General features: G+C 42.1%; 1 protein-coding gene across 1 annotated transcript in view; it reads right to left on the bottom strand.

Moving 5' to 3' along the window:
- Positions 1–5,294: 5,294 nt before the first annotated feature.
- Positions 5,295–24,279, bottom strand: part of Cow (Proteoglycan Cow) — a 66,595-nt gene continuing 47,610 nt past the window's right edge. Inside the window, exons 10-11 of the mRNA XM_075695972.1 lie at positions 19,364–19,501; positions 5,295–9,675 (exon numbers count right to left, since the gene is read on the bottom strand). Of these exons, the coding sequence (XP_075552087.1) occupies positions 9,560–9,675; positions 19,364–19,501 (254 nt within the window). The 3' untranslated portion in view covers positions 5,295–9,559. The remainder of the gene's footprint in view (positions 9,676–19,363; positions 19,502–24,279) is intronic.

Genomic DNA, 24,279 nt, shown 5'->3' with positions numbered 1-24,279 from the left:
AGAGAGATTTACATAGAATATGCCGTTTGCGTTGAATGGGAAGGGATAAAGAGCGAGGAGAAAATTGATATCAACAAGGGACTGAGGCAGGGGTGCCCTTTATTCCCACTGCTGTTTATAATGTACATGGTGAGGATGGAGACGGCGCTAGAAGGAAGTAAGATGGGGTTTAATCTCTCATATAAACAGGTGGGTACAGTAGTACAGCAGCAGCTTCCAGGTTTATTTTATGCGGACGACATATTGTGTTGCTAGCTAACACGCAAAGTAATCTGCAACGTCTGGCTAATATTGTGGACAGGAAGGCAAGGATTTAGGTTTGAAATTTAGTGTTAGAAAATCAGGTGTCATGGTATTCAGTGAAAACAGTGAACAGAGAGTGGCCCTACAGGGCCTGAAAATACCTCAGGTAAGAGAATATAAATACCTTGGTATATATATGGATAAATATGAAGGCAATAGATATATGGAAACATAGGAAAAAACAATAACAGTGAAGGGGAAAGAGAAATGCAGCCGTAATGAAACACAGATCGCTATGGGGCTACGAGGTGCTCCGGGGTATGTGGAAAGTTGTAATGGTTCCAGGACTTACATTTGGAAATGCGGTTGTTTGCTTGAAATCGGAGGTACCATCAGGACTCGATGGCAACCAAAGGTCTGTGGAACGCCTCGCATTGGACGCTCACGGGAAGACTACAAATGAAGTTGTGCAAGGTGATATATGGGCTGGACAACTTTTGAAGTGAGGGAAGCTCACAGTAAAATTGATCATGAAGAGCGACTGAGAAATATGGAAGAAAATAATTGGACTGGGAGGGTATTGAGGTATCTGTACAGGAAAAACATTGATTCACAGTGGAGGGAAAGAGCTAAGAAGCTTACCAGTAAGTATACGCGGCCTATAGGGTGGGCAACACAGCAACAAAGAACATCTAGCGGAAAGTCAGAGAGGTCGAAATAATCTTATGGGTGGCGCCAATATGGAAAAGAAACCTGCCATGAGTAACTACTTAAGAGGAAAAAACGAAATCGGGAAAGATACAATTTTTGATAACTTAAAGAGAAGATCATATTACTTTTCGAAGCGAGATCAGGATGCCTTACACGAACTGTAAGAAGGAAGAAGAAGCATCTGCTTGCTGCGGTAAAGCTAGGGAAAGATGGAGCATGTTTTATTAGAATGTGAAGACGTTTGCCCAGCGGTCGATTTAGGCACCACTGGCCTAAGCCCTTGGGTTCAGCGAGAGCAGTGGAAAAGAAAACATGTCCGCAATAGAGATTAGTAAGAGGCGATTGGAAGATTGGTGGGAAAAAAAAGCAGGGAAACAACAAATAAAGGAGACGTACAAAAGCACAGTTAGCAATAGGGGATCAGAAAATTTGGACGTGGTAGTTCATAGTGTTTTTTTTTTCTTTTTTCATTGGTTAACCTAGGTAGGATATTAGGCAGCATAGTAGCAAGAGCTTGGTGGAGCAACCCACCGCCCCGTTCCAAAGGGGACGCTCATAACATCCATCCATCCATCCGTCAGTTTTTCGTTCTTTACGATACGCCAACGCAGCTCATGGTGTTCTTCCACAGAACACCATGTGGGATTCCTAATCCTATTGTGAAGTCGGTGGATATTGGTCACGCTGCTTAAAGTATAATGATCTGTTCGCAGTATAAACGTTAACGCTGCGCATGCATTGCTAATCAACGCTGTGCGCAGGTGGACATCAACGCAGGTGGACATCGACACATTTTCCCGCTTCGATGCTGTCGCTTTAGGCCTAGCAGTCGCAGAACAACCCGATCTCAATAAAAACAGTTTTAGTTAACCGTTAGCGTAATAGCAGGGTTAAGGGAAATAATGTTACCGTTCTGCAAACGAACTTTGCAGAAATAGTTGTGAGGGCGTAGTTTACGTATGGGAAGCTACTCCATTACGTTTTGATTTTGGCATACATAGTGCACCTAAGTGATTCTATCTATTCGCTTAAAAAAAGACACTTTGAGCGCAAAACAAACAGGGCCGAAGAAAAGGACAAGCGCTTCTAACAACTGATTTTATTTTCGAAGAACCATCTGCTTAAGTACCCACAGACCTGCGCGATCCAGTCAACAGAACACGCCGATAGCGCATATAACAGCACTTTTGAACGTAGGGCAGACTGCGAGATGAATTTACACTAGACTAAGGGGACACTTAATTGTTTAGTCTTAGTCTGAAAGGTGGCCCTAGTACGCATTTGGCAATGCATTGTCAAGAACATGCGTCCTTACCTTGTCTTAGAAGCACCGACATATTGTTTAGGCATAGAAATCAAACCGCGAGAGAAATTGTGGAAACTCACTGGATTGAAAAACTAAAGGAAGAATGCATCAGCCATCCTTCCGTTTCATTGTTAGACAAAGAGAATTCGCTCCTGTCATCATATCTTTAACGCATTTTCGTCTTAAGTGCTTGTTTTATACGCTTAGCTGTTATTATGTTGACCGGGTAGCGCTGATCTGCGGCTTTTTAAAAAATAATCAAAGGTGTTGTTATATGCGCTATCGGCATGTTCTGTTGACTGGATCGCGCAGACCTGTGGGTATTTATATAAGCATATGGTTCTTCGAAAAGATAACCAGTTGTTAGAAAGCGCTCGTCCTTGTGTTGATCCTTTTCTTTGGGCCTGTTTGTTTTGCGCTCAAAGTGTTTTTTAAAAATGAATCTTTTCGAACTAGGCCGACTCGCAGTTATGCTTCAGTTCATTACCTATTCGCCAAGCTTTGTGTGTGCGTCCGGAAAGCGCGAGAGGCAGTGCAATGGCAGCTGGCAGCATGTTGTATTTGTAATTTCCATGTCAACCGATCTGCAGCGAAATCAGTACAAGCAGGAAAGTCTGCCGACCATAACCTCCGAGATCTTTCGATCTCAGAGGCCGTATGCCGTCCCGCCTATCTCCCGACTTCACCGATAGGTGGCGCTAGCATCTCGGAAATTAAATGTCTATTTGGCTAGGTGGTAACTATGGTGGCCTATGGTGACTAGGTTAGGTGATTATTTGTCACCACCCTGTTTCATAGGGGATGCCAATAAATCACCATCATCATATTTCTCTCATTGGGCCTCAACGCATTCAAAATGAGGAGCGATCTTGAAAACTCCACTAGGTTATGCAAATACTCTGTTGTAGAAGCGGCCCGAGACTAAGCAAAAGCTGTCTACACAGTCATTTGCTACTATATAACGAAGTGAATCCTACAAAAGCAACGCCAAATTCAGCTCAAAGCAGGTGGCCAGTATCACCGCCTTGTTATACGTAAATCACATAAGGACAGTAACATTAAAACTGAGAAATAGCATGCGTATGCTAAATGCTATAGGTCGTTAGCATATTATGCATGCAAATTTCGATCCTACTATTTTGATAAACATGCCAACCTAACACTGTCCATTCTCAGGTTCGGTGTATTTTGCCACCTGTCACTCTGAAATAGGGAACACTGCAGCAAGTTCGCATGACTGGGCCATACAAAGGAATCATGTATGTGCATTTCGATCCCGCTATTATGCTAAACTAAAACCGTTTATTAATTCGCTTTGTCCTAGTGTGAGGGACCAAGTGATGGCCGCGATTATACCATTTATTTCTTGCTGTCACGATTGACATAATAGTAACGCTAACGAATTGGGTCACGTAGCTGCATGGGCACAATCACAGTAATCGGCAGCAGCCATTCCAGTAAACTGCCGGAATCCACTAAACTGCACTTCCCATGGCATGCGCAGTCGTGGCAGCCGGTATCGGTATAACGGTAACGTACGTTATGTTTAAGTCATGAAGTCATACATATCCAATCATTTTTAACTCCTGAGAAGTGGAAATGCAATGGAGCATGCTGAGAACCTGCTTGCCTTGTTTTAGGCCGACAGCTTTACCTGTAATATTAATATTACTGTTTTGGATTAGCAGTAGTTACGATTTGCAGGACGAACAACTGTCCATTGTGGTTGCAGCATGTTGCAGAGTATCCTGAATGTGTCCTGTCGAGCTGCAATTCATCCAGAGAGTGATATGTGGTATTATTGGCGTTCTGTGTGATATCATCAGTGCATACGGGACAGATATATAGAGCGCTGCAGCACTCAGTGTATATGGCACACACCAGGTTGAAAAGAGTAGGCGATGGTACCAACCCGAGCCTGTTTGGGATACTGCAAGGATGCTTCTGTAAATGCTGCACTGTACCGAGGTCGCGATGAATGCACATGTGCATTCAAAAGGTTTTTGTGGCTCCTGGAAACGTGTTTTATAGAGACGTTTCCGTTTCCATTATTTTTCTGCCTTCGTCATTGGCTCAGGTGAAGCCGCGCTGCCGTTATGCTGTTATCGGGTACTCAATGCAACAAATTATATATAATGCAAGATGAAAGGGCTCATTACAAAATACTCATGCTCATGCTATCAGCGTTTAATGAACGTGCCGGGGGAGCTCTTTGCAATCCTCCGATTTCGTCCCATCGCTGCGAGCCAGTGTAAAGAAACGCTTCTTTGGCGTTTAGAAACGTACACCGACAACACAGAGGCCTGCAGCGCTCTGCTGGCACGCTAACAAAATGTTGCAAAGCCTACGATGCTTACTTGGTGTGCGCACGAATGATGGCATAAATAGATTAGCGTGCCGACAACTGCACTAGTGAAAGCACTCATCTTGCTGACGAAAATGCAGCAGAAAATCTTTCGTGGTCCTTTGGTGAGGCTTAGCGGGCTTCGAGCTTTTGCATTGGCTTACCAAATGGTTGCTAAAAACAGGTTGTTCCCCTCACTTCCTGGTGGCCAATGTCAGTCGCGAAGACAGAAAACTGTTATAACAGAGTAGTGGATATAACAAACTGCAGCTCCCCGTTCAACTTTGCTATATAGTATGTTTTGCTGTAGAGGATTGTTATGATTTCAATCTGTCTTTGCCCTGTAATGTCCAAATCAGTGCAAAATGACTCAACACTAGCTGGCAGAGAGCCATATGCCTTTTCCTTTATTGTGAACCTGTACGAGTGCAGCTGTACAGTCGCCTGGGAGGTGCAGGTGCTCGTGACAGACAGCAGTAAGTAAACAAGTTGACAAACGTTGCACTGGTCAAATCTTATCCCTAGAAAGGAGGCAGAGAAACAATTGTGAACCTCTATGTTGCCTCTCCATGCAGATGCCATGCTAGTGCTTATGAACAGTCTTACATTTGCACAGTGGCATACGTCTGTATACAAAGTACCGTTTATGTGTATGGACTACATACATACTAGGTCATACACTACATAATGTACGTCTCGTAGTGGTACTTTATTCATCACAGCCTACAAAAACATTGTTACATAGTGGTTACCATGACCATATGCAAGTAGTAAATACATGTGGCATAAATGCATACAGAAAAACATCGGATGGCACTTATAAGAAAAGAAGACGTTTGTACTGCTACACTTTGTTAAACAAAGATGCTAGTTATGCATTGTGGACTACCTCCCACTCGTCCCATTAAGCCCAGGACTAATCCTTGCAGTCTCTCATGTGATAAAATGTCACAGGCAACTTTCAATAAGTAGGGAAAAACAGCAATATTACTTTCAGAGTTCACTAGCTGCCTAGATGAATCATGCCAATTACAAGCAAGAGTTAACAAGGCATCGCAGAAAGTTGTCAGACAAAAGTAAAAAGGAAATGCAGTATGCTTGAGAATACTCGCAGATACCTTCGCAAGTTTCTTTGTGCAGTTTTGGCATCACAAAAAAGTTCCTCAAATAAGATTTTCGCATACATCTGACAGCTAAGCCTCAGACAAGCATTGGCATTTTAACAGCAATGTGCACGGGTCCCCTTGTTTCAGCTGACATCAGCTCGGCTACATACAGGACTTGACAGCACAACAATGATGCAATTTCCAGCTTTTTGCTTATGGTGGTTGGCAAACATTGAAGAATTGCTGTTATGAATACTGGGCTTAAGTGGATTTTTTTTTGGCATTCTCACTTTTGAATATTGTACAGTTGAAACCTGTTATCTAGGGGTCACAAAAACAATGAGAAATACAACAGCATCTGTTTTGTCACACTATGCTCAGTTTCTGAGCAGATTGAAACACCAACACAAGACTTTTGAGAACACAATTGTACGCCTTCAAAAGTCACCCCCTTTGCCTTGGAGGGTAAGACACAGGGACAGGAAATGCAGTAAAACAGCTGCACAGAACACAAACATTCTGCACACACTAAATCCTGCACATGCGCTAATTCTGTAGGTGCTAGATTCTGTAAGTGCTAAAAACATGTGTACAGAACAGGAAGATTCCACACAAATGCTCATAGTAGTTCCTGCTTGTAGGTCACAGAACAGACAGCTTGCACAAAAATGATCTCATCACCACGCTGGTTCTCAATGTTGCTGCTATGCTTCCTGGACAGAAATGAAGGAGAAGCAATATGCAGGTATCAAGCCATGCCATGGAACAACAAAGAAAGGCTGTAGAAAACCAACCAACAAACTATGCACTCCTACACCAACAGCAGCAGTTTTTTTGACAGCCTTCACTGGAATGTACTTCTTGCTTCCGCATGTAAAAAAAACAGCAGCCCAAATGGGCACTGATGGTTTGTTCCGCAAGCAACGGGCTTCTCAGATGCACTTTAGACATGCAAAAATGCATGAAGTTGCTGCAAAGGGTAATGACGCTGTTGTTCTCATTCATGCCTATAAATGCACTTATAGCAAGCGTCTTGCATGGCAGGTCATTTAAATGATTCAACAAGGTGAACTCAGGCCACTGACAAGGTAATGCAGATGCATCTGAAACACAGCTGTATGGGTTGAGATAATTCAAACTGCTAAACATGAAACACTTGTGCAACGGAAACTGACACTAGCAATGCCACATTGAAAATGCTCAAGAACAATCTTGTCATGTCTAAAAAAAGGTTTCTTTCATGTTAATGGCATCACAGCGCTTTCAGGAAACTCAAATAACTAAATCTTGCATTATTAACATTGGGCTCATAATGAAACACGGTATATGATTAATAATCCAAACACAAACAGAAAAGAGAAAGAATGAGCTGATAACTGCCTCCACTTTTTTCTCTGTGCACATCATTAGAATGTGGATGTACAGACTTGCAGGCAAAGTTGTCTAGAGGCAAGAAATTTAATAATAAATATATTGTTCAAATACCCCTGCTCAATCACATAATCACGATGACAGTCAAACTTGAGAGTTTTGACAGCCTTGTGTGTTAGCATGGGTTAAATGAAGCTGCACAGATTTGCTGGCGAGGTTGACTGCTGGCGTGAACCATATCTTGAGACAAAGAAAGTTGGATACAGATACAGTTGGATACATAGATAACAATAATGAGATTCAAACGCCGTGTAGCTTGAGCGCTTCGGGGAAGAAAAGAAAAGAAGACAAACTGACCCACAAGAATGATTCTGAATTTAAACAACAGGATATCTTGCAAGTTAGAACTTTTGTTTTACCCCTACAGATCTTGTTCTCGATAACCTTTTTGCCAAATGAACATTGTATTGGCTTGGGAAAAATAACCACTTGAAAGTTATACTGCTTACATAAAACTTAATACATGGGAAAGAACTGCTCAGAAGAAGAAGAAGAAGAAGAAAAGCTTTTACATGAGTTACATTGATACATGCCAAGACCAACAGAAATGGCTGCAAGTAGCTTGTGAGTTTGTCCATGCATGGCATGCAGTCAGGAATTTCAGCATTGTCTAAACTAGTTCATCACAACGCACAACTTTTTTGCCAGATTATTAAAAGCTCTAATTTTGGGACACATACTAGAATAAATGTCAGATTCAGCAAATCGCTGTGGCACAAGCTAACCTATTATCACAGAAGTATTTGTACACTAAATCACTGAATTGGCCTCCTTGATGACAGCTTATTAATAAAGCTTGTGCAATCTTATAAGCCCGTTGCTGTGAAACAAATGACATTCAAAAGCAGCAAGAGCTGCATTTTCACTTCTCTTTCCTATGTCAGTTCCAAATAATTCCTTCTAAATGATCAGGAAATGCAAACAAAACACTGCAGAAGCTTGAGAGTTTAAGAACATGACCATCAATGAGAGCTATTGATGTCCTCAAAGGCTAAAACACAAAGCTAAATAAGCACACCTTTAACAAAGATAATAGATGTGGCCCTCAACTTAAATGGAAGACTTGGATTCTGTTGGCTTTATGCAAATTCTATGAAACATAGGTTGCTAGAAGACTCACTTTTCTCCTGCAGACACAAACGTAGGTGTATTTTGCCTCAGGAACATTAAAAGGCATTCAAAGAAAACAAAGAAAGCAACAATGGCACAGTATAAACACATGGCACCACAGAGTTACCAAAATAAGCTCCACCACATGACATAGTTAATTAAACCTTTTACAAAATCAGCACAACCAGCAACAACCAAAAAATTGTGACACAGTTTGTTAATATAAATAAGGTTCATGTAAGCAAGTAAAGGCAAGCATTAAACATGTCAGTAATTAAAACCATGCTTGCTGTATAATAAATACACCATTGGGAAATATCCACAAAACTGTAAGAGTATTCACGAAGAGCATAATATTTGTATATCCTAGCCCCAAATAGACATACTCGCAAGACATATGCTACACGCTTCATAAAAGTAAGCCTTGGTTATGCTAATAGTTTTATGTAGCCCCTAAAAATTTGTCCTTTGCTGAGGTAAAGACATAACTGAATCATGCCCTCAAATCAAGACACTGTGGTTTCGATAAACCTAAAGCAACCATTCACAAAACATGCTGGAATTGTCACAAGTGGTTGTCATGATAAATTGCCCAGGGCAAATAAAATGCACCAGCTTAACAGAATATGTCATACCCCAAAACCACACAATTTGAACGTTTCTGTAACGGGTTGCAAAATAAAGGTAAATATATGACACTGCAACATGTTAACATACTAACAAAGCAAATAATAAAACGCTGAAGAATCTTGTACATCACATATAATAGCACTCCATGCTAGCACATTTCTTCCCTCTCAATTCTTAGTCCAAAGAAACCCACACTAAATAGTAGTGGTAAGAAATAATAAATTTTGATCAATCACTGACACAGTTGAGTTCTAATGCTGCGACTTCCTCAATGTAACAACAACAACAAAGTTCTCATTTCCTTTGAAAAACAATGCTTGAATTGCAACAACAAAAAAACAGTGCACCTATGATGAAAGACACATCTGTGGCTTCTGAGAAGTAGAACCAATGTGTTCATATTAGAATGCCACTACTGCTGTCAGTTCCTGCTAAAATGAGACACACAAGTGTCAGGACAACTGTTGAAGACAAATGTGGTTCCTACTGGCAACCATTGCCCAATTTTCTTTTGTTCCTTGCTGTGAACCAGAACAGATGAGGCCCAGACTATTGCACTTGCTATCACCGACAGAACAAGCGGGTGCGTCAAGGAGAAACGGTGGTGAATTGTAAAGGGGCGCGAAGGGTAAAGGGGAATGGGGTGAGGCTCAAACAGCCATGTTTTGGGAAGGACGTTCAGAAGTCCTGAATGCGATCTCCCGATCCTTCGTCTTTGTCCTTAACCTCGTCACTGTCTTCTTCTGTGTCATCCTCCAGTGACTTGTCACGGTTGGTCTTGTTCATCAATGACTCTGCAAACAGACAGCTATCTTTGAGATACTGGGGCCCATTGGTTTTCTCAACAGCCCGCTCTCTATGTGCAGATACCTACTTATGGTGCTGCATATTCAGTTAACACTGAAAAGTATTCCGCTCTCAGTTTCAGGAATTTAATTTTAACTCAAGCCCAACCTGAACCAAATAACCAAACAGAATACACTTTGCTAGCTTCAAAAGCTATTGAAACTTCATTAGATATATCTTGCTTTTGATATTTTTGATAATCTTGACACTTAAAAAAAAAAAAGAAAAAATTATGGGGTTTTACGTGCCAAAACCCTGATTTTATTATTAGACACACCATAGTGGGGGGGGGGCTCCGGAATAATTTGGACCATGTGGGGTCCTTTAACATGCGCCTAAATCTAAGTGCACACGTGTTTTTGCACGTTGCCTTCATCAACATGTGGCCACCGTGACCAGGCTTTGATCCCGTGACCTCGTGCTTAGCAGCCCAACACCATAGCCACTAAGCAACCACGGCGGGAACTTTTGACACTCTAAACCTGTGATTAACAGCTTGTGAGTCCAATTTCTACACTACAACAATGTTTCCCTTCACATGATGCAAATTGCTGGGCAGTTCAGACAACAAAAATTTCAGCTTTAGGCTGTATATGAAGGGATATACCCAAAAGCAACTCGAATTCTTTTCAGAAAGCTATGTATTTATTTATTTTTTACAAACAACCTTATCACCTTCAAAGTGCTCTCCATTACACTTGATATATTTGTCCAATCTGCGATTACATCCTTTGAAACATTTTTCAAACTCGTCTGTTTTGATGGCTTATAGCGCCTTTCTCATTTTTTTTTCCCTTTCAAATTGTGGGGTATAATGTTCCACAGCAGCTGACAAGCTATGAGAGACATCAGAGCCCCTAGACTAATTTCAACCACCTGGAGTTTAACCTGTATGTAAATCTAAGCATATGAGCATTTCAGCGTTCTGCCTCGTTGGAATGCAGCTTCCACGACTGGTAACCGAACTTATGACTTTATGCTCATCAGCAGTACGCCACAGCTGCTCAGCCACTGCAGCAGGTTGGGTTGGCCAATATACATAGTACCAGCTTGTGTTTCCCCAGATGGAGACAAATAGAGCAACTGGTGCACATTTGGCTCACTCTCTACCGCCTGTGTGCTAGCTATTATTAAGAATTCAGCAGAATGTAAATTTGAAAATCTTGTTATTGGTACCTTGTTCCTAAGAAGTTCTTTTTTCTCACACAACCACACGAGAGAAAACTTGCCCCAGCTGGCTAATGTTTCAACTCAGAACAGAGTTTCATAAACCTGAAACTGCACAAACATAGGTATGAGCCGAGTCCTGTGGCGCGAAAGGAGCAAGATGACTTGGGTGTCACACTGTAATTCGTACGTGATATTGAAAGCTTAGGCCCGATGACAAATAAAAGTTTAGGCACAAGACACTAGTTGCCGCAGAACCAGGGAGAATAATCGACATATTTTATCTTATAGGCACCACATTGCCGCATTGCATTGTCATGCTATTGTCAGAGTGTTATGTAACTTGAATGTAATATGCATTGTATGTATGTATGGCTACAGTGCAGTCCACTTATAACGATACTACATATAATGATAAATCGGTTATAACGATGAGTTGACTTTAGGGTATCAATTTATGCAATAGGGCTATGAGAAAAAAAATCACATATAACGATATGTTATTCACTGCATATCGGATATAACGTCGAAATTCTGCCTTTTGAGCGGCGTTTTCCATGCAGAATGACCGTGAAATTTGCTTTGCTAAGTTCCCCTTAACCGAGACAAGGCGAAAAGTTTGCCAACGCGAGTTTGTATCTGCTGCCATTACTGCGCAGTAGGTACTGCAAGCGCGCTGATTGCGAAAGCCACGGAGAGCATTGCAAGTTGGCGCAGTGTCCCACAAGATGACGCCAGCTGCTTCGTGTCCGCATCACCGGTGAGCGCCCAGAGAAAAAAAAAAAAAGCAGAGACCGCTTGCACTCTCTTTCTACAATCTCCCTCTCTTCCTCAGCATGCACGGAAATGCGCCGCGGAAGCAGGGTCAATGCATCGACAAACAGGGTTGCTAGAATGGGCTACTAATAGCCAAATTGGGCTACCTTTTATGCGGATTGGCGTCGAAAATTCCGAGTTGGATACATGACTGTATTTGGACTATTTTTGTCTTAAGAAGTACCGAGCCCCAAGGACACGTCAACACTGACAAAATTCGCGAACGGCGGTTTATAAAATCCAAAGCTCATTGCTGCTACAAAGATATGTAGGTGAAATCGAAGGCTGTATATTTATGCAATGTTGGCGCTTGGAGAATGGCGTTATGTCGTGGCTGCCATGTTTATACGTCATTCCAGCGCTAAGCTCTCTTCTTTTTGTTTTGGCTTTGGCCAGTAGCGTAGTAATGGGGGGGGGTTGTGGTGTGTGTGTGTGTGTGTCATATATGTCTGACGACCCGCCTTTTTTTGCCGGCTTGACTGGGCGTAAATGGTAAAGAATGTTCCGGTAACCAGCAGCCCCAGCTCAGGTACCCGATGTACCAGATGTGTAATGCTGCAGAATAGTAGGCTGCAGCTTTAGCAACATCCTATGTAATAACTGCACAAATAGGCGGGCTAAAAATTTTAATTCGCTAAGTGGTTTCTGTGTCGTCAGTATGCATACAGTATTCCATTTATCAGTTTTGTATCATTTGTATTATATTTATATCAGTTCCGCGGTGCAGAATAAGAACACTGTCTCCTAGTCCTAGCTAACCGTCTCTTTATCATTTTGTTGTTGTGTGACTTCATGTCACAAATACAGTGTGTTGTTTCAGCTGCACGGAATTTTATAAAAAGGTGAATTCGGTGAGGTTATCTTCTGACATTCTATCAGGTTATGTGTCTTTGTGACCCCTAGAAACTCGGTATTGTGCAAAATATGGCAGATAATTAATAAAGATATCTTAAATTACTGCTTAATTAGCAATTATAGAGGAAACATTGCAATTCGGGTATTCAAGCGCCCAAAGTCATATTGTTAACCCAACAAAACTTCTCTAAACAAAATCGTCTTGAGCGCTAGAGCCTGCAGTACTTTGGCACTGCGAACAGCCCAGTATGGCAGCACCAAAAGAAATATGAAATAGTGCACCAGTGACGTCGATATCGCCATCCTCTCTATTGCGAGTGCATACCAAGAGTAGTGCAACCTTCTGCTGGCGCGGGCTTCATCGAAGCCTTATCTCCCTCTCTCTCTTTTTTTTCTTTTTCATGGGAGGAATCGACACGAAGCGTGCTCTATTCCGTTCCCAATCTTGTGGCGGTGCCCCAGCTCGGATAATCACGTTTGCCAATGACAGGGGAAAAAAAAAGAAAAGGGCTTTACGGATTAGAATGAAGAGAAGTCGTAATTGTCATAGCATTGGCACGCACACAGCATTGAAGCAGGTGGCATTTTCTGATAGGGCGGGGGGAGATGAGCGTCACCGACACGCTGTTTAATTTTCGTTTCGGTTCAGGGCTGCCCACGGCCAAAATTCTGCATGCCGTAGTACCTACGGCCATTTTTGTGAAGTTGTTGTTGGTCAACATATGACTGTGGGGCTTAAGTTCAATTTCGCAAATGCAATATTGCCTCTAAAATAGCTAATTAAAACTTTATGAAAATATTTTTGTTACTTGTGAGCCATATTTTTTATGGTGCTCCATCTGTATTGGCTGCCAAGCCTTACAGTCTGAAAGCAGATGTGCAAATGCACTGCATTTAAGTTATCACTGCAGCACCCTGTGTTATTTGGTGCAGAAAATAAAACAGCCTCTATACCTGGCTACATTCGCGATCACTGGGAACGAAAGGGGGGGTCCAAGGCGACTGTGCTGGTGCTGAAACATCGCCCCCGACCGCTCCCCGGAAATGTTCCGATGTCCTCGCCTTTCCTGACTACACCCGGGTGGGGGGATACAGAAGACTCATGGGCCTCGGGTACAAGACGACCTATCTACACCCCTGATTTCGGCGTCATCTGCAGCCGGTTCACGCCTGGTTCAGTGAGAAAAACGGTGGTACCACCAGCTGTCGAGCATGTGTTCTGTGGCAGCTGCTATACAGCAAACTACAGTGGAACCCCGATTATATCACTTTCTCAGGACTGTGAAAAAGCGTCGTAAAATGCGGGCGTGGTAAAATCCGAACATAAATTATGCCTATAAATTCAACTTATTTCGCGCGACGGATTTACGAGAAACTTCAGTGTAAACTACTAACATACTCTGCAGGGCTTGGAAACCCAAATTACCATAAAAGTAAATGCAATAAGAATTAATGCTGCAGTACAGGTACCAATCATGCTTTATTCAAACGAATGTTTACGGCACTCCACTGCCCACTGCCACGATTCCTGCCAGCCGGCGCGAACTTTAAAAAAAGTCGGTAAGTTTCTTTTGGACCTTGTTTGATCCGTGAACCAAGAGTTTTCGCTCGAGTTGGGCAACGTTCAAAATGAGGTCCTCTGCGGCGCTGCGTGAACAAATGAAGTTCCAGATGCCGTCTATGTGCCGTAGCACCTCAGCGAATGTGGTAGGCACAGCCACAGCATCTGTGGCGTTGTCGTCGTCCGATGTCGCAGCGGCGTCAGCAAACTTTCCAACAACGAGCACGGGCAGCCTCTCGGAACTGTCCTCGTCAGCACAGAATAGTGCCGTCACATGCTCTTTACTACACTTGCCACCATGACAGCCGTCACCCTTAAACGCAAGGAGTTGCTCGGGCTGCATATGGTAAAAAATACCGCTCTCATCAGCGCTGAAAACGTTGCAGGGCTTGTATGCAGCAATCATCTCCGGCAGCAACTCAATCTACTCGTTCACCGTCGAAATGTCCACGGAAGCACTTTTTCCGCAGGAGTGGCTGTACACAATCCTGTTTCGTTTTTTAAAGCGATCCAGCCACCCGTACGATGCCTGAAAGTCGTCGATGCTCAGACACAATGCCACAAGGTCCACTTTTTCCTTTAGAATGGCGTCATCAACGTTGATTGCAGAGCTCCCTGCTTGATGCAGCCACTTGATGAGAACTTTTCTAACTTCTCACGCTGTCCTTCTTTTGCCGCTTTCCGCTTGAGCCTAAACTTGTTGGCATTCTGCAATATCACCGCTTTGTTTGCCAGGATCGTATTAAGCAAAGATTCGGGTACCTTAAGGTCCCGGGCAATACTGGCTTTCGTGGCTCTATGCCGCTTTTCTGCTTCCTCGGTAATTTTCAGCTTATCGCCGAGCAACAGAACTGTCTGCTTTCGGGACATCGTGCATCGCGTTGCTCCACACAACTCAAAACCTCCGCTGAACGCTGGTCGCTGGATTACGACGAAGAACACATGCAATAAATCTAGGCCTCTCCGCGCTACCTTGCCGGTGATCTGCTGCTGGGAATCTAGAAGGAGAGAAACGCTTCCCCAACGCGACGAGAGGTGACGCCACCGAGAAAAGAGGGAGAAAGTGATTGTGGAGAAGAAAAGCCGCTATTTCAGCACAGCGAGCGTCATGGGCAGCTGCTGGTGGGGGATAGAAAAATGCGAGGGTCATCGTATAACGCCGGTCAGGCATAAAATTGCGTCGGATAACCAGGGTTTTTAATGCATTGCTTCTATGGGGACTTTGCCGGAACTGCGCTAATCCGTTGTAAAACCTGGGTCATCGCAAAACCGAGGTTCCACTGTATTATGTGGACTTACACAACAGCTGAAGTATTTGCATGCATGTCATGGTGAGTCATTTGCGCCCGCGGTCCTCAAATGTTTATTAAGGATTTCTCGAAGCCTATTGCTTGGTTTTCCCGCAAATCACCGTGTTATTTATTTACCCAGTAACTTTACGGAAAAATCCGCGAGCCGCTTTAAATGAAAAACGCCACGGTTCGAGTCTTTATGTACTTGTTCAGCGAAGCGCAATATTCTCGACTGTCAATAAGAACGAAAGATTCTGTTCTAGTATCACCAAGCCTCAGGAATGCAAAAAACAGTACCGGAAATCCAATGTTCCCCCTGCTGCCTGAGCTTGCTTCGTCCCTACTTGTGCTGCATCTTTCGAACGCAGCTGTCGAATGTGTGTTCAGCCAGGTTTTGTTGACAAAGAATGATTTGACAAACCTCATGTCGAATGAGACACTGCAAGCTCTCCTTCACGTTAAGTTTGGTCTGGCAGAGAGTGGACACTAATACAAAAATTTCCAGCCAGATGAACGGTTTCTGTTGCGTCTCAACTCTGCAGTTCTATATGGTCCAAGTGGCAGTGGTAGTTATTTCAAATATGGCTAGATTGTATATTTAATTCATTTGCGCAAATCCTCAATGTGAGAAGTATCATCTGGCACTTTACGCAATGTTTTTTTTTCGTTCTTTGTTTTAGTCAAGCAGCTACGTATTACGTGAAAGTTGTGATTGTTTCATTGTACTTCTTGAATGTTGAATATTATTACAATGATAAGCTCTATAAATATGGGAAACACGATGTTCATCCTCAGTGAAGATGGCAAGGGAATTGCTCACCAAAGGCCGGTAAGTGATCGCCTTGCCTACCCAACATCAGGATAACAACTGGTCAGTTTTCATACTGTACACCCGAGACAATTTCTTTCCCTTTAAGCTTTGTACGCGTGAGTAATTGCAATTGTGGCTTACCTTCTATACGCACCTACTTTATCATCATTTTAATTTCTCTTTGTTCATCTTAGTAGTCATTACATTATGCTTTGCTCACGCATATTTTCGAGCTTTGATCAAAAACAAAAATACTATGTTCGACATACATAATAGGTGTTTGTGGTACTGTTACATCCATATTTTATTATTTTTTCCCACATCGCAGTGATGGCTGGGCAAAGAGTTCTTGCCAGTTTGCAAAGGTACATATAATCTTCTACCTACTTTCTATTCTGATGTACATTGCTTGAAATTGTTAGACAAAGGGGTTCACGCTGTACTTGACTTCATGACAGCTGCGCGAAACCAATTAAATAGATTTTGTGTGTTCCCTAGTGGAATTACATTTCTTTTTTTCCAGCTGCACTCAAAGTAAAGCACACAACTCCCCTCAAAAATTTGGCAACACATGTATCCGTGCCTGCATCCACAGGAACTTAAGTAGACGTTTTCATACTGCACGAATCTTACCAGCGAATCCCTGCTTAAATATTGCGCAGTTCAACTATTTTTGACACTAATAACACCTGGATTATTACCAGTGCCATAATCCAGGTTGCATTTAAAACTATAAACTTAAATTCACCTCTTCCATTATGGGCCAGCAGGCCGTTGTGTTTTTTCCCACTCAAAGGCGAATTGCAGTCACAACTGCAGCTTCTTCGCACGAGGAAAATGTGAGAAGATTTCAAGTTTTCTCCAGAGTCTTCGCACGAGGAAAATGTGAGAAGATTTCAAGTTTTCTCCAGAGTCCAGCAAGCGGCAGCATTTGCTAACTCAGTGTCGAGCTGCTTCCGAGTTAATTGTAAAAGAAAGAAAGAGAGCGGGAGTGAAATAACACGTTTATCTTATTAATCAAGGTTAGGAAAGGCATCCCTATTTTAGTGCCTGAAGCTTGGGCTGCCTCTTGAACACACAATCGTAAACAGCCGAAGCTGATCCTCGAGGTTGGAGCTGGCAATATTTTGCCCGACTATTGAGAAAAATGCCTCGGGTACAGTGAGGCGTGAACTAACGTCAACTCAGAATGTGGCTCAATAAATACTAATAACGTCATGAGTAAATTGGAAAAAAAAAATACTTCGGTTCATAGTTAACAATAACTGGTGTCCAAATCCACGTCTGAGTGGCAGCTCTCACTAGGATTATTTACGCAGATCTTGAGGCCAGTGTTGTGCTGGTTGCATGCGGCGGAAGTAATTTTGGAACTGGAAATACGCGGTGAGATTTCGACACCATTTACATCTGTAAGACACCTGCAGAACATCATCAAACATTTTGGCTATGTTTTTGACTACTTCTCGCACACAAGAAATTTGGGTTTGGCTATTTTTGGGCTACATTTTGAGATCATTTGGCTATTTTTCGTTGGGCCCATCTGGCAACCCTGCCGACAAAGCGGAAAGCTATGTCACTTGGGACGAAGCTGCAAATTTTGCCAGACTCACGCAGTCGATGATATCAATTATTCTGAAAACTGTGAGCGCCACGAAGGCTAGAACCAGTGACCGTGCCGATGAATGGAAACGGCAGGCTTTGTGCGCTAGGGCGAAACCCGCATGTGTGAAAACAACACGGTGGCAGCCGCTGACATTGCCAAACTCTGGGAGCACGTCGCTACTGGTGATAAAATAGGTGGTACTTCGATGGAGGAGTTTCTGAGTGCAGAAAGCGCTGCATAGTTCTGCGAAGAATCTCCAACGGGGCGATCGTTGTCGTAACAGACGGTGGCGTAGTGCGATGGAGGAGACAAGGGTGACAGTGGCCTGTCTTTGAAACCGACCCCAATGTTAATGTAAAGTGCGCTGTCGTCGATAGAGTCGCTCACTGATTTCATGCATGCTAAATTATAGCCGCCACTGCTCACGCAGCCAATGGACGCGATGCACAAAGCAGTTGTGTCCCTGAAACTTCCGTGAAAATGAGTGCAGATTTCTGACTATTTCAGCGCACCTAACACTTCACATGCTGTTTAGAGGTATAAATAAACATCTTACTTTTCACAGCCTTCTTTCTACAACGTCAATTCTTTATCGTAAGTGGCAAATTTGGTTTCGAAGCTACAAAGAGATGTGTGGCAGCTTTTTTTTTTAAGGCAGTTTAGATATAGCGATGATTTGTTGTAACAATAGGATTTTTCGTTCTTCTTGACATCGTTATAAGTGGACTGCGCTGTATATATATATATTTTTTTTGTATATAACCTGAAAAGTTCCTTATGCCTTAGAGCTTTGATATATATAGTTTATACCATGAAATTTACATATGTGTGCACAATACAATATTTTAAAAGTTATTTATTGATTTTTTTCATGTGCATGAGTCAGCATATCTGGCTGTGAAGTCATATTACACATTACATGTGGTAATGCTTATACAGTCGAACCTTGATATAGTGAACAGATTAATGAATTATTGGATATAACCAAGTAAATCAAACATTTCTTGCCAATATCAGCATGTAGTGAATATATGCTTAGAACAAAAATAGTACATAACTAAGGCATTTTCATGTTAGATGCAACTTCATTATAATGAAGTTCAACTGCACCAGTTAAAAAGAGACTTTACCAAAATTTAGTCTACTGCAGCACTTTGTAAATCTATGCTACAGCACAGAAAATCAATTCTATGACATATGAATGGATGTTTTTTTATAGAAACGTTATAGTAATGATCTATGAGCAGCTCAGCCACTGAAGAGAAAGATTCCCAAGATAGCTTGTAAGAATTACAGTGGATACAAAGAGATGCATTACTGAACTAGAATTAGGAGAGCCCTAAAAACCACATCATGCCTTAGGCAGGGCGCCACCAGCATCTTAGGCAACACATAAACACTGGCACCAAAGGTGAAACATATCTGGGCATATAGAAATACTTGAATGCCTCAAATATGAAATTTCTCAGTACAGCTTAACAGCACATATCCACTTTAGAACAAAACCGATGTGCTTGAGGGTAGTACTTACCGCAGTCAGGCCTATCTCTCCGGCGTGTGTTTGCAAACTCAGCACCATGACGGTCAACACACCAACACATGCCCGCACTGCTGTGGCACTGAGCTGGCAAGAAGTAACCCTCTTCATCACACTGAGGGATGTATGCCCCTGCATAATTATTGAAGAGGAACATGTCATATGAGGGTAAAGCGAAAGCTTTCTGCAACAATATCACTGTACATGGTTGGTAAGCACAGATGGTTAGCTTATTCAGCCAAGATTTATGTCAATGCTTTCCACCTGAGCTAACTCTTTTATGGACTAAATTTTGCCACGGACTAGCATATCTACATTTCTCTAACCTTTTGCTTGTGCCTGGAGTCATGTGAAAAGCAACAAAGGTGCAGTTTCCATAGAAACTGGAAAACCAACCTTGCAAATAATTTTGCAAAAAAAATAAATTAAAATAAATAAGGATTAAAAAAATCAAGGTGAAACAAGAATGTGGAGGTGAACACCAAGAGGATTACAACAATAGACATATATATAGTCTGCTCAGAAAGCTCGCAAACTTTTTAAATATAAACTGCAAGAAATTACCAACTTCACCTAAGAATCAAAACTTTGTGCCCACCATGGTTGCTTAGTGGCTATGACATTGTGCTGCTCAGCACCAAGTCATGGGTTCGATTTCTGGCTGCAGCCATATTGATGGGGCAGAATACATTAACACTTGTGTACCAAGCTTGTGTATGTATTAGCCCTTTAAGTGCCGTGCCCGAGATAATTCATGAAGGTGAACCATCTGTAGACTGATTGCGCCATCTACGCAGAAAATGGTTCATTTAAAATTTTATGGTACAATTCGTTTTTATACAACAGATGGCGTGACAAAGCTTATCAACTGTTGGTGCTGCTTGCGTCTCTAACTTTATGACATAGCAAACCGGCACAAAAAAGCTTGCATGATTTTTGAATTATGCAGAAATTGAAGAACATTTTATGATCTCTTGATTCAGAGGACTTTGCTCTTAATTACAAGGTGTCTTCAAGGATCAATGACAGCAATGAATAGGCCACAGCACCCAGGGCTTAAAGTCTGCTTTCAGTGGAGGGGGGCCTTCATAGGGTGGCGACCATAGCGTGTGCATGCTTTTACATGCGCACGCGCACACACGCACACACACACACACACACACACACACACACACATGCACACGCACACACACACACACACACACACACACACACACACACACACACACGAGAGAACAAGGGGAACTGAGGGGCTCGATTTTGTTAATCATGACCACATAAATCTAACAGACAATGAAGACAGAGAAAGCATAGGTGAACTTAACTGTGGTTTAAATTGGAATGTAGAAAATAATCAAGAAAAGGAAAACAAAAGTGAATGAAAAGATAAGTTGTAGCCGGTGCTAGCTGAAACCACAACCTCTGCATTACGTGTGCGTTTCATTACCAACTGTGCTACGGCGATGGCTATCAATTCGACCACTAACTTGGGTATTTATGTTTACTAGATCTAGCCCTAGGAGTAATAGCCAGTGCCACTCAGAGCCAAGGTGGGTGGATGTGGAACATCCTTTTTTGCCTGATGGCGTCACGTAACACGCGATCTCAGGAGAGCAGATCAGATTATGGGGTTTTACGTGCCAAAACCACTTTCTGATTATGAGGCACGCTGTAGCGGAGGACTCTGGAAATTTTGACCACCTGGGGTTCTTTAACGTGCGCCTAAATCTAAGTACACTGGTGTTTTTGCATTTCACCTCTATCGAAATGTGGCCGCCGTGGCCAGAATTCAATCCTGATCTCAGGAGAGCAGGCACATGACTAACAAACCTGCGCATGCTACCTAATGACACCAAGTCTGCCAGATTCGAGACCCTTTCAACGAACAAACAAGAGAAGGGGAACTGAGGTGCTCGATTTTGTTAATTATGACCACATAAAGCCAACAGAGAATGAAGCCAAGGAAAGCATTGGGGATATTAACACTGTGGTTTAAATTGGAATGTACAAAATAATCAAGGGAAATGAAAGTGGATGAAAAGATAACTTGTCGCCGGTGGTAGCTGAACCCACAACTGCGTTTCACTACAAACTGTGCTAAGGCGATGGCCATCAATCCACCCACTAACTTGGGTATTTATGTTTGCTAGATCTAGCTAGGAGCATCAGCCAGTTCCAGAAATACATACAATTTATATATATATATATATATATGAGTGAAGCATTGAATCACAGGATCTGGCAGTGAAACAGGTCAAAGAATAGAAGCAGGTAGGAAAAATACCAGGATTTTACTGAAGTTTCCGCTGGGACCGGCCTTCACTCCGACCGAGGCCAGTCCCTGACTGAAACGTCAATAACATCCAGGTATATATTATTCTGAGTGTATTTCGGACATTTATTTATTGTGCCGATTCAATCAAGCACTTAAAGAATTGACACATTTAAACGTTTAAAAAGAAAATAAGTGAGGAGGCAAAGGATTAAAGATATGTGTTCTCAGAGCAAATAAGTCTAGCTGCAACACAGAACATTAGTTGCCTTGCTTTATTGACAACCTCATGCACTATAACAATATATTTTATGGTTTCACACTTACTTACCTACAAAAGTGGGCAAAATGCATGCATCTTTGGTATAACACAGCACTCATAATGCACAACTAAATGAATGGAACTTGACTGGTAACCTAAAGAAACCAAGGTGAAGCTTCACTAGTTTCCGAGCAGGTAGCTTCACGCTCAGGTGGCTAATGAAACAGTATGCTGGGCCAAGAATCTTAGTCGAACAAGAGTTGGTGACAGTTATGTGCAGTGCCTTGGGGAAGTGCATGCAGCAGTACAAGGATACCTGTTTTCCTGTTTGCTCATGCCACGTAAGCCATAAAAATTGGAGTTAGAATTGCCCTGTACAAAGCACTACCGGAAATAAAATCCCCTCCAGTGCTTATCAAATGGATGCCACAGTGCTATGGTTGACCTGCTAAAGAGGGGGCCGAGCTCCTCCTGAAAAAATGGAGGGGGAGCTGGGCCCCCCCGACTTTAAGCACTGATGGAACTTGAGGAATGCTAATTACCACAATTAAGATCATTAATTAGTATGTCCTAATTTTTGTTTGAATTTTCAGACTTAATACTTCTCAAGTGTTCAATATCATATTGCCAATTCACAGTATTTGAATTTAAAGTTCAATAATGTGTTACTTAGACAGAAATTTAATTTGTTGCACTTTGGGAAAACATCGGGCCCCCAGAGGGTTAAATAACCTCAGGATGTAAAAATCAATTTCGAGCCTCCAGTATGATGTCTCTCATTGTCCACGTACTGCTTTGGGATGTGATCGATCGATCGATCCATCCATCCATCAGTCAATCAATCAATCAATCAATCAATCAATCAATCAATCAATCAATCAATCAATCAATCAATCAATCAATCAATCAATCAATCAATCAATCAACCAGGAAGCTCTGTTGGCTTTCAAATACAGTATAATTCCATTAATTCAACTCTGTTAATTAGATTTCTCAGTTAAATAGATCCCAACCAAAGGTTCCAGCCAGAACCCATACATTTTTATGGGCCAAGACATTTCTTATTTCAATCATGGAATTGGTCCTTGACAGATAATTCAAACTTGACTGGCTAACATGGATGTGCCTGACCACAATGGCTGTAGTGTCAATCTTTGCGGCAGTAGAGGAAAGTGAGTGCATAGAAGAAATGCTATCTCTCATCGAAAACGCTGATTTTCGGTCTGCTCTAGGCAGTTTCAAGTGAAAATGGCAGCTCACAATGAATGATATTGTTTACTATATTTACCCAATCCTAGTGCTCCCATTTTCTCAAAGAAAATGGGCAAGAAAACTTTTGCTTTATACAATCAGATATGAAACTGAAACTGCATTAGTGGACTTAGTAACAGCCTAGTGTCACAGCCAGTGTCACTATCATTGCCATCACAAGATGGCTACTGAAGAGGCTTTTGCATATGTTGGAAACAATAATGAGTTACTTTCATTTTGAAAGCCCAATCAATGAAAAATTATTTTTATGAGGCAACGGAGTGACGCTACCTGTTTTCAGCATGTTGGAATCCTGCATCGTATGAGAAACTGGTGGAGTAGCTAGACATGGGCCACTATCTCATTCGTAATGGTTGTGGAGTCGTAAAAAAAAAAAAGAGTAATGTCAACTGCAGTGAATCACACAGAAGATGACATATTGTGGCTCAATAAAGAGCTGTCTGAGAGAGATGACGATGGACATAATAAATTTACATTCTGTGAAGCCAAACTGATGGTTTAATCTTTTTTTGATTGCCAGAATCAGAGGCATGCTATTTTTTTTTTTGCAATAATTGGGTGCGTATTAGATTTGGATGCATGTTGCTTTTACTTTGAGCCCATAAAAACTAGGTGCACCTTTAATTCGAGTGCATGTTAGATTCAGGAAAACATTGCCAAACTGTTTGATTGTAATGTTCTAAAGTAATACTTGGGCTATGAGAGATGCTGTAGGGAACCGCTCCGGATAAATTTTGACCATCTGGTGTCCTTTAACGCACACATAAATCTAAGTACACGAGCATTATTTCATTCCACCCACATCAAATTGTGGCTTCCACAGCTAAGATCAAACCCGCAACCTCAAAGTCTACAGCAAAACACCATAGCACCACTGAGCTACTACTGCAGCGGGTAATACAGCCAAATAAAGTAGTGGTATGTTAAGACATTTTTCCTCTTTTCTATTAATTTGACCCAACGGATAATTTGAATAAATTCTACCGGTCCTGTCAAGGCTGAATTCAAGTCAATTGTAGCTTCCTTCTTAGTCTATGCACTGAATGTGGCAATTCTTCCATCAACGGAAATCTTCCTGGAACTTCTGATTTGCAACATGGCACA

The sequence above is a fragment of the Dermacentor variabilis genome, chromosome 1, assembly GCF_050947875.1.
Source record: "Dermacentor variabilis isolate Ectoservices chromosome 1, ASM5094787v1, whole genome shotgun sequence".
In the NCBI taxonomy this organism is placed as follows: domain Eukaryota; kingdom Metazoa; phylum Arthropoda; class Arachnida; order Ixodida; family Ixodidae; genus Dermacentor; species Dermacentor variabilis.
Note: the sequence above shows the minus strand (reverse complement) of the source record. Positions and strands in the feature narration are given on the sequence as shown.